General features: G+C 54.3%; 1 protein-coding gene and 2 long non-coding RNA genes across 4 annotated transcripts; 1 reads left to right on the top strand and 2 right to left on the bottom strand.

Moving 5' to 3' along the window:
• Positions 1-272: 272 nt before the first annotated feature.
• Positions 273-2490, bottom strand: LOC124519415 (uncharacterized). Its single transcript, XR_006964097.1, has 3 exons — positions 2084-2490; positions 1240-1401; positions 273-782 (listed from the first exon to the last, which is right to left on the bottom strand). It is a non-coding gene; the product is annotated as an uncharacterized LOC124519415 (long non-coding RNA).
• A 441-nt stretch (positions 2491-2931) lies between these two features.
• On the bottom strand, positions 2932-5823 carry LOC124519414 (uncharacterized). 2 transcript variants are annotated; one of them, XR_006964095.1, is made up of 3 exons: positions 5390-5823; positions 3804-3930; positions 2932-3018 (listed from the first exon to the last, which is right to left on the bottom strand). It is a non-coding gene; the product is annotated as an uncharacterized LOC124519414 (long non-coding RNA). The 2 variants fall into 2 exon arrangements; XR_006964096.1 differs by having other exon boundaries at positions 3804-3926.
• GPC2 (glypican 2) lies at positions 2961-9100 on the top strand. The gene is made up of 10 exons (XM_047089580.1): positions 2961-3126; positions 3796-3954; positions 4270-4592; positions 5409-5489; positions 6279-6441; positions 6660-6790; positions 6996-7160; positions 7254-7393; positions 7489-7661; positions 8678-9100. Exons 1-10 carry the CDS (start codon positions 2961-2963, stop codon positions 8935-8937), a joined length of 1761 nt encoding a protein of 586 aa, XP_046945536.1. The 3' UTR covers positions 8938-9100.
• The last annotated feature ends 1578 nt before the right edge of the window (positions 9101-10678 follow it).

The raw sequence follows: 10678 nt of genomic DNA, 5'->3' as shown, positions 1-10678 counted from the left end.
AGGAAAATATATTCATATTTTCTTAAGATGTGTTGGGGTGTCTGGCTGGCTCAGTCAATGGAGTGTGTGGCTCTGGATCTTGAGGTTGTGGGTTCAAGCCCTGTTGGGTGTAGAGATTACTTAAAAATAAAATCTGTAGCGGGCATCTGGGTAGCTCAGTCAGTTAAGTGACTGACTCTTCATTTCAGCTCAGGTCACGATCTCACAGTTGTGAGATCGAGCCCTGCATCAGGCTCCATGCTGGGTGTGGAGCCTGCTAAGATTCTCTCTCTCCCTCTCCCTCTGCCCCTCCTCTGCTCATGCACGTGTGTACTTTCTCTCAAAGTGAAATAAAGTCTTTTTTTAAAAAAAATAAGAGATGTGTTTACTGTTACAGGGAGTAGAGACAAAAATCTTAAAAGAAAGCTTTCACTTGAAGAGAGTAGTGAAGATGAAAAATGAGAAACTGAGATGGGTGAAGGACAACCTTTTCCTAATATTCTCTCTGAATAAGAAAATCAAGTGATATTCGCTTAAACAGGCAGAGGGATCACTGCTGTGGCGAAAAATCAGCATGGCCTGGTAAGTCGCATATTACTCATATATAACTTGGATGTTAATATGTGCCTAGAATTAAATTTCATCCCTTGAAAAAAGTTTGTAAGTTGTATTGACTAGAGTTAAGTTTATAACATAGATATAATCTTCTCTCCAACAGTGGCACTGATAGAAATGAGTCAGAGGAAGCCAATTAAAAAAATAACCAGGAGATAAATCAGATCTTGTATGAGGTTATTTTATTCCTGGAAAGATAAAAAAGATATATTATTATAACCTTCACAAAACAAGCTGGTAAATGATAATAGAGAAGGATAGACAAACCTGTTTATAAAATCCCCAAATAAAGGATCACACACCAACCAACAAGTATATACTATTTGTCAGGAGCAAACAAAGAACTCTTCTCCCTCCCCCACCTCCCCACTCCCAATAGAGGCTGTACATGCTGAGCATACAAATATATGCAAGAAAAGTTTGGACAAATGGATGATAGATTTGGAAGTGGATATATTATTTTTGATGTCTACAACATGTACGGCAGGGGGGAGAAAAACCCAATTAGCTAGCAAAGCAGGAGAGAGTCACTGCTCTGAGAGTGCATCTCTTAATGTTTACACAGAGGGGCAGACAGAGCTGAAAGCTGCCCCCACTGTGGGAGAAGGCCAGGCAATGCAACAAGTTCTCATCGACTCCACTCACCCCTCTGCAGTCTGGTCCGAGTCCCTGTCACCACAGGGCATATTGACAGACGAACTAGAAGACGCAGACAAGACCCTCTGTCCGCCTCCCGACGCTCTCCGCAGTGGGGAGGACACACTGCTTGGGGAGGAGGAGGACCGCAGCGTAGGCATGATGGTCGAGCTGCGGAAGTAAGGAGGAGAGGAAAGGGGCTCTAGCCCACCACGTCTCCAGCCTCAGCTCTGACCATCCCCTTCCTTTCCAAGGGAAGTGCTCTGCAACTCGGGGGTGGGGTGTGGATGCGCACAAAAAAATGACCGTCTTGACCTAAGGCATCTGGGGATTAGAGACATCACGGCCGCGCGTTTGGAATCCTCTCCAAGGCCGCCACGATGCGCACACCAGAGCCGCTTAAAGCAGACCCCTCTCTGCACGCGTCGGAAACGTAGACTGCCTGGTGCAAAGGAGACCAGCTCAAGCGGTACAAATTGAAAAAACAAAACAAAACAAAACCCGTCTTTCATTTTCAGGCTAGAACCTGATTCCACATAGAATGGAATGGGAAGCACTTAACGATTTACGGGTGCAGTCACCATTAGAACTGGAGCAGAAACACTGAGGGAGTGAAGGAAAACTCTCGTTCTCCACTTTTCCAGCAGATGGTATCTCTGACTGACCCTGGGGCAAGTGGGCTGAGGAGCTTCCTAATCGCTGACAGGAGTGACTGTCAGTCTCTTGGGGCCTGGGGCTTGGGGTTCCTAGCTTCTGTGGAGGAAGCCATTGAGGCTTGGGGGAGGGTGGGTTCCTCTCTCAGGGCCGGGAGTGCGGGGAGAGGGCGTATTCTTGGGTCAAAGAGGAGCCTCACTGTCTGAGCCTGGAATAGCGACGTCTGGCTGATCAGGGATGAGGAAAGATCACAGCCTTGGCTCCCTCGGGGTTCTGCGTTCTTCACCCCGCGACCAGAACAGGCGCCGGCTGCTTCTCTTCCCGTGGTGGAAGAATCCAGAAAAACGCGGGAAGGCGCGAGACACGTTGTGCGCAGACGCGAGCTCAACGGCACGTCCCAGGACTGGAAATTGTCGCGAGGCTTGGGCGTGTGCGAGCTCGTGTTCACCACGTTACAGTCACGCTGCTCCAGCAGCCTCGTGCAGCCCGAGCTCTTCGAGCTCTTTGGCGTGCCGCCCCGTCACGTGGACTCAGGCGCGCTGATCCTTGGCTTTAGCCCTGCTCCACCTCGGTCCCGCCCCCGCTGCCCCCAAATTCCCCCTCCATTGGTCGGGCTTCGCACTAGACTTGTTGTAGCCCCTTCACTCTGGCTTCTCAACTGCCATAGGCTGGGTTCCACCCAGGCCCCGCCTTTCGAATAGGATAGCCACGCCCCCAAGAAAGGCCACGCCCCTCCCCCACCAGCCTCTTTAGTTCCGCCGAGTCCCGCCCCCCCCCCCGACGAGCTTCCCCACTACATTGGCTTAACTTCTCCTTCGACCCCGCCCCTGAGGCCCGCTCCTTACCGTCATTGGCGGGACCCCGCCTCGGACCCCGCCCCCTGTCCGGCTCCCAGCTCCCATTGTCTCCGCAGATGCCGCTTGGTCCTGCTATCGTGCGCGGTGTTCAGTTTTCTGAGGTCGCGCTCTTTTTCTGGCCGGGGGAGCGGTCGCGCGGCAGAGAACCGGATTCCCGAGTTCGGGCTGTTCTTCTTTCCTTCTTAGGACACACTTTGCAGAACCAGGGCTGCAGCAGCTATGTTCGCTCTGCCATCTCTTCTGCTTTTGCTGCTGTCTCTGTGTCCCGGTCCTGGTCCTGGACCCGGGAGTGAGGCAAAGGTCACCCGGAGTTGCACTGAGACCCGGCAGGTGCTGGGGGCTCGGGGATATAGCTTAAGCCTACTCCCTCCCGCAGTGATCTCAGGTGAGGAGAATGAGGAAGACTAAAGAATTGGGGGCGAGGGAGGGGGCGGGGGCGGCTCCCCCCCGCTTCACAATAACTCTTCCTTTTCAGAATGACCGTTAAAATAATCTTTTCATGCCATTGTCATGACAATAATGTCTCTTCTCCTGAACTTACTTACTAGGATCACAGTTATCCTCTTGTTCACATAATAGCTTTCTTACTCCACCCTCACACTAGGAATACCTTTCTAATAATTGGCACCCCCCCCCCCCCACCGTGTTTGTTTCTTCACATCTCAATTTGTTCCCTTCGGTGTTTCTAAGAGCCCCTTCTATGATAATACTTTCTTGCTTACCTAGTAACCCCACCCCTCCAAATCCCATTCTTCCATCGATGCTGTCCCTGTAGGTCCTTAGAGGCCTGAAGTGTGCAGTGTTGGGGAGGGTCACCTGAGGACACTCTGATCATTCATTTCGCCCATCACTATTTGATCCCATGACTAATGGCAGTCGACTTGGGATGGGTGATGGGACAATAAGGAGGGGATAGGTGGGATTGAGGGATAGACAATAGAAAAGAGACCAGACAAGTAGAAGAGAAAGGAAAACCTCCCAGACAGAGGAAGAAGGAAGGAATTTCTTGCTAGCACTCTCCCCCACCCCATTCTTCTATGTCTCCTCTGTCCAGGTGAGCACCTTCGGATCTGTCCCCAGGAGTACACCTGCTGTTCCAGTGAGATAGAGCAGAGGCTGACTTGGGAGACTGAGGCCACCTTCAGAGGCCTGGTGGAGGAGAGCGGCTCATTCCTGGTTCACACACTGGCTGCCCGGCACAGAAAATTTGATGGTGAGGAATTGGTGGTCCCCACACCTGGCCTCACCCCTCCTCTCTGTGCTCATGACCCCAGCAAACATCATGTCTTCACTCCCTAATTCATCCCTAAGGCATCCGAACCCTGGCTTAGCCTCTCTTCAGCCTCCTCTCCAGGATCTGTCCCCCACCCCTTTCCCAGCCTGCCCAGGTCTCTTGAGAGTTCCTGAGGCTCTAACGCACTCGTCTTTTTTCTTCCAATCCCCATCTCTTCCTGCCTCTGCCCTTCCAATTTTCCATCCTTCTCTGGCCTCACCCCAACTCACACCCCTTTCTCTGCATTTGCCACAGAGGTTTTTCGGGAGATGCTCTCGTCATCTGAGCACTCTCTGGCCCTGCTCTTCCACCGCTCCTACGGCCACCTGTATTCCCAGCACGCCCCTGTATTCACTGGCTTGTTCTCTCGGCTGCGGGACTACTATGAGAGGTCCGGTGAGGGGTTAGAGGACGCTTTGGTGGATTTCTGGGCACAGCTCCTGGAGAAAATGTTCCCCCTGCTGCATCCACACTACATCTTCTCCCCCGACTACCTGTTTTGCCTCACTCGCCTCGCCTCCTCTCCTGATGACTCTCTGAAGCCTTTTGGGGAGGCACCCCGCCGCCTCCGCCTGCAGGTGAGAGGCCCCGAGGCTTGAGCTTCAGCCACCTCTGACCTGGTGACCTCTGAGCTGTGCACCACTCACCTCCGGCCCAGTGACCACCCCCCTCATGCTCCAGTCACCCCTGACCTGGTGATCTCCTCATCCTGCATGGCAGACGTCTCTGACCTGGTGACCCCTAGCTTGAGCCCCAGTCCCCTCTGCCTGACCCAATGCTCTCTGGTCTCCTTTGACTGGGTACTCCCTCACTCTCATCTGGTGCCCTGATTTCACACAAATCCCTGACCCTTTCACCTGCTCTTGGTTCCCAGCCACCTTTCTGCCAACCGCTCCCCAGTCCTAATATCTTGACTTTCTCTGGTTCAACTAAACATGAATTAAGCACTTAATAGTTGAGACAGACTTTCATCTGTAGTATCTCATTTAATTGTCATAACCCTTGGAGGTAGAAAGTATTATCCCTATTTTATGGGTAAGAAAACTGAGCCTCCCGGAAGTTAAGGTCTCAGAGCCAGTGGTAGAGCTGTGTCTCATACCCAGATCTTCTGGCTTTCAGTTTATTGTTTGCTCTGATACATCGTTTCTCTATTTCCAAGCCCTGTAAAACACGATCTCTCTGTCTTTTCCTAAGCCCAGTTCCCCTTTATCCTTCTAGACTGCAATTACTTTGAACCTGCTTCCCTGTACCACCTGACACTCCTAACTACCCCAACGTAACTCCACAAACCTGGCCCCCCAGTGCTTGTGCCCTTGGTTCAGTCTCTTGGTCCCTGTCTTGCCTGAATCATGACTGACCCTGTGGTTTCTCTCACCTTCTTTCCCCTACCCCAGATAACCCGGGCCCTTGTGGCTGCCCGGGCCTTTATCCAGGGCCTGGAAACCGGAAGAGATGTGGTCAGCGAAACACTTAAGGTTAGAGGGGACCTGAGTGTGGGCAGGGCCTAGAGAGGGAGAGGCAGAAGTAAGAGAGGCCCTATGAGAAAGAGTCAAGTGACAGCTTGACTGGAGAGGTATGGGACCTTCCCATATCAGCCCCAAGGCCCTGGGATCCAGGGTAAATCAGGAGGGGGGGGAGGCCAGAGTGAAGTCTCCCTTGTGTCATGATCCATGATCTCCTTCCATTCTCTGACTCTCTTCTGCTCTCTGATGACTCCCCCCACCCCACCCCTGCCAGCTTGTGGTGGTCTGTTTATCTCCATAGCAGCCTGAGATTGAAGTAGTGCCTCTACCACTTCCCCCTCCCCCCCCCCCCAGTGTCTCCCCATTCCCCTGCTACTGAAGGCCAGATTCCTGCCTTGGCCTTTAAAGCCCTCTCTTCACCACCCATTCTCTCCCTGACCTCCCAGCCTTACCTCCTGCATCCCCAGTCTCCTCTCTTCCCAGCCACAATGGGCTCACTCTTCTCTTTGAACCTTTTCTCAGACCCCTCTTCCCACTGTCTCTCTAATTCCATACCCTTCAAGAAGCGGTATCTACAGCCTGGGCCCCTAGGAACCTCTCTCATCAGATCTTTGGCAGTTTTGAGGTCTTACCTGCTGCCACATGGGGTCAGCAACCCTAGACATTCACATCCAGCTCTCCACAGAGAGCCTAGGGAAGGTGGGGTGGAGTATGTATTTGATTTCGCTCTGTCCAACACCGAACTTGTGTAAGTGCAGCTACTGTGTTTGTGAATGACATAGTCCTGCTGTCTGCCCTCAGATGCCGTTGTCCGAAGGCTGTAGGCAGGCTGTGATGCGTCTGACCGGCTGTCCTCTTTGTCGGGGTGTCCCCTCGCTGCCACCCTGCCGGGGCTTCTGCCTCAACGTGGCCCATGGCTGTCTCAGCAGCCAGGGACTGGATCCTGACTGGGGGGCCTATCTGGGTGAGGGGATTCAGGAGGGTCTGGGAGGGCTGTTTGTGTTCTGGATGCTTTCCGGGTGGACTGGGGAGGGAGTTTTAAACCCTATTGAGTGAAGAAACTTTCATGTAAGTTTGCCCTCTCCAACACCTTGCTGCTTCCCTCCAAGACCCAGGTCGGGAGGATTTGTGGGGACATCTAGTCCCTCATAGCACCCTTTCTCTGTCTTCCCCTCCTTCAAGATGGTCTCCTGTTCCTGGCCGAGAAGCTCCAGGGCCCTTTTTCTTTTGAACTGGCAGCCCAGTCCATTGGGGTGAAGATCTCAGAGGGTTTGGTGTATCTGCAGGAAAACAGTGCAGTGGTGTCAGCCCAGGTACAGGGGCCGTGAGAAAGGTGGGAGTGTCAAACTGAGGACAGGGGGAAGACAGTGTGGGTGTGTCAGCTAGAATACAGGAGGTGAGGGCCTGGGGTGGGGGGACAGTGTGGGGTATCAGGGATACTGGGGGTGTTGGGAGTGGGGACACTGTGTGGCTTTCACCGCAGGATGACTGGGAGGGGGTCTCTTCCCTGGGCGGTAGGTGTTTCGGGAATGTGGGAATCCCCAAAGGGCACCGTCCCGCGCCCGCCGAGCCCCAGCCCCCCGGGAGGAGGTGAGCCGCCTCTGGACCCCGGCGGCGGCGGGGGCGGCGGGGACGGAGGAGGAGAGGCCCACGACGGCCGCAGGCACCAGCCTGAACCGCCTGGTGAGTGGGGCGCGGGGGAGGGACGGGGCAGCCAGGCTGGGTGGGTAGTGGGGGGCGTGCGCTCCAGCCCAGCCTCTCTCTCTGCTGGCCCAGGTGTGGGAACTCCGCGATCGGCTGGGCCGGGTGAGGGGCTTCTGGGCCGGGCTGGCCCTGACGGTGTGCGCGAACCCCCGCATGGCGGCGGACATCTCGCAGGAGGCGGCGCCCTGCTGGACAGGAGCTGGGCGGGGCCGGTGAGACCGGGCGGCAGCTGGCGGGTGGGACGCGACTCCGGGGCGGGGCGGGCTTGGCGGGAGCCTGGGAGCCTTCGGGGCTGCTCTGCCGGCAGGTATTTGTCGCCTGTGGTCGCAAGTTCCCTGGAGCAGCTCGAAAACCCAGAGCTGGACCGTGAATCCTTGAGATCTGACGTCCACACACGCAGGCGGCGGCTGCAGCTCCGGTTAGCCACGACCAGGATGAGGGCGGCCGCCCTGGGACGTGACATGGAACTGGAGGACTGGGGTGAGAGCCCCGGGTTCCCCGAGAGCCTCTCGAAGCTCCAGGCTTTCAGCGCTCGGGTCTGGGCCCGCCCACTGCTTTCTGAACCCCTCCTCCCCCCCCCCCCCCAGTCTCTACTCAGTTACTCATTCTCTCCCTCCTTTGAACACGCGTGTACTGAACGCTTACCTCAAAGGTGAGGGGTTAGAAGACTGATGACAGGCTCTCCATCCTTAAGTTCACGGTCCAGTGGGGAGATACCAAAGCATTCCTACAGAATAGCGGGAAACGTCTTAGAGTAAGCAAAAGGCTGTGGATCGTTGGGGAGGGCAGGGAAGCCAGGTGGGAAGCCACTGAGCAGACTCCCAAGGTAGAGTTTGCCAGAGAAGCAACGCACAGACAGACGTTCATTTTTTTCTCTACTACTGTTTGTCTCTGTCTTTCATCTTCTCTCTTCCAACACCCGTCTTTCTGTCTGCCAGCTGCTTCTGTGCGTGTCTATTTTGTCTTTTCTGTTTATCTTCTCTCCATCTCTCTGTTCTGTGTCTGTCTCATTGTCTCTCATTCCCAAGTCTGTCTGATCTCTCTCCTTGCCTTCCTGTCACTAACTTTCTCTCACCTCCCAACTTCCATCTATCTGTGTCTCTCTCTTCCCTGTCTCTCCTTTCTGTGTGTGTGTGTGTGTGTGTGTGTGTGTGTGTGTGTGTGTGTGTGTGGTTTTTTTTGGTAATGTTTATTGGTTTTTGAAAGACAGACAGAGCATGAGCAGGGGAGGGGCAAAGAGAGAGGGAGACACAGAATCTGAAGGAGAGTCCAGGCTCTAAGCTGTCAGTGCAGAGCCCCATGCAGGGCTTGAACTCATGAACTGCAAGATCATGACCTGAACCAAAGTCAGATGCCTAACTGACTAAGCCACCCAGGCACCCCTTTTCTTTTTTTTAATCTCAAATTCTCTTCCTCCCCGTTTACATGTCTCTCTCTCTCCTCTGTCTCCCATTATGTCTTTTCCAACCCTGTTTCTGATCCTCTCCCTCCTGCAGATGAGGAGGAGGAGGACGCCAGCGGTTCTGGAGAGGGACAGCACTATGCAGATGACTGGATGGCTGGGGCAGCAGCTGTGGCCCCCCCAGCCCGGCTGCCTCGCCCTCCTCGAAGGGACACTTCTGGGGGCAAAGGAGGAGGTGTCCTTGTCCGCCACAACCAGGGCAGGAGCAGGACTGGGGGGACATCTGTTGGTTTTCACACCCAACCCATCCTCATTCTCTTCCTCTCAGTCCTGGCCCTGCTTGGACCAAGATAACAGGGGAAGGGTGCCCTAGCATCAGAAGGGTTCATGGCCCTTCCCCTCCTCCCCCTCTCCCTCAGCTGGGTCTGGGAAGGAGTCGAAGGGGGATGCAGAGAGGTAAAGAAAGGGACTTTTTGGGTGAATGGCTGGGGCCCCAAATCCAGGAGATTACCATTGGTGGGTTGGGGGTGGGTGGGTGTTCATAATATTTATTTTTTCATTTACAATCTGGGGAGGAGGGGCTGGGGGTATTTATTTAGGAAGAAGGTGTGTGCTTTCCAAGCACACCTCTATGTTGGGCAAGTTGTCAGCCCCAACAAAGAAAAGGGGAGGAGTTTTAGAGTTGCAGTTGGGGGTGGGGTTTGAAGGAAGTTGGAAGTGGGGAGGGGTGGGGCACTCTGTCTCAAAGGGACCAAGCTGGGTGCTGGTGGGGTGCAGGGCAGGGGACTGGGGTGTGTGAATAGGATGTCAGGATCTGTGGGCCTGGTTTCTATGGAGTTTTCTCAGTTATCAATTTCTTAAACTACAATACCAAAAATTTTTTGAAAAAGGGCTGTTCTCATGACCTCTGCCATCCACATCCTTCACAAGCTTCACCATTTCATGTTTCAGTGTTTGATTCAGTGTTTATTCTGCAAATAAACAGCTAATTTATTGGACCCTGCGTTTGCCTTGTACTTCTAACATCCCTCCCTGAGCCCAGGCTCCTGGCAGAGGCTTCTGGCCTCTCTTGGAACCTGCCCCCTGTCATTCACTTTGGGCAAGTGGTCTACCCTCTGGGTCTGAGCACCTTCATCTGTAAAATGGGGAGAATTGTAGGGACTGGCAAAATTCTTTCTGAACCTGAGGCATCATTAATATCACAAGACTGCCCCTTGCCTTCAGGGTGGGGGCCCCTATTCTCTGAGTCAGCCTGGGGCTACCTTGTCATGTCCTTGACAATGTCTGCTTTCAACTCGTCTGTTATTTTCTTTTGCTTTCTTTCTTTCTGTTGCCTGAATGAGTCTTTTGTTCTGAAGAAAGCAAAAAGGAAAAGGTAGAATTGATTCCTAAGCGTGAAGGGAGGGTAGAAGTGCTGTCTTCCAAGGGCGGGCTGGGTGCCCTGACGGAGAAGGAAAGATGCCGTGAGAGAGCCAGAGACACAATTAAAGACCGAGCAGCTGCAGGGACTGGCGGGACAAAGGGAGGGAGGGGGAGGAGCCTGGGCGCGGAGCAAGTTTGTGGGGAAAGTTGAGCACAGCGAGGAGCCGGGCGGTGGCTGGGGCGTGCGGGAGGGCCAGACCCCGATCTCCCTGCTGCTCTTCAGGTGGCCTGGTGAGTGGGCAAGTGAAGCCGAGGCCGCAGCCAGTGGAGGGACTCTCGAATTTATGGGGGGAGACCTGGGGGGGGTCACAGAGAGAACCTCGGAGGGGGCCAACAAAGGGCTGGCGACTGAGTGGTCACCAAAGCTGGAGGGGACACAGGGCTGAAATGGGGGTAATGGGAGGAGACAGAGATGGATGGAAGGAATAGAAGAAATCGGGACACTGGAGGGAGTCCGGTGCGGTGCTGGATCCTGGGGGCTGTGTTGGGGGAGGGAATTAGGGGGTGATGCCAGAGGGGGCGGGTCTCTAGGTAGCAAGTGTGGGTTCTCCTTACCTGGGGTCACTCCTAGCTTGTCCCAGAAAGGGGTTGTCGGGAAGGGCTGTGGCCCTTGGTTGTGGCTGTAATCTGAAGGGGTGGGTCCAGACTCCCAGTTGATTAGGAAGCTGGGGCC

This window comes from Lynx rufus, unplaced genomic scaffold (genome assembly GCF_022079265.1).
Source record: "Lynx rufus isolate CCGP_SWC_20201006 ecotype Redwood Valley unplaced genomic scaffold, mLynRuf1.p SCAF_27, whole genome shotgun sequence".
NCBI lineage: Eukaryota > Metazoa > Chordata > Mammalia > Carnivora > Felidae > Lynx > Lynx rufus.
This window is presented reverse-complemented; position numbering and strand designations above follow the sequence as displayed.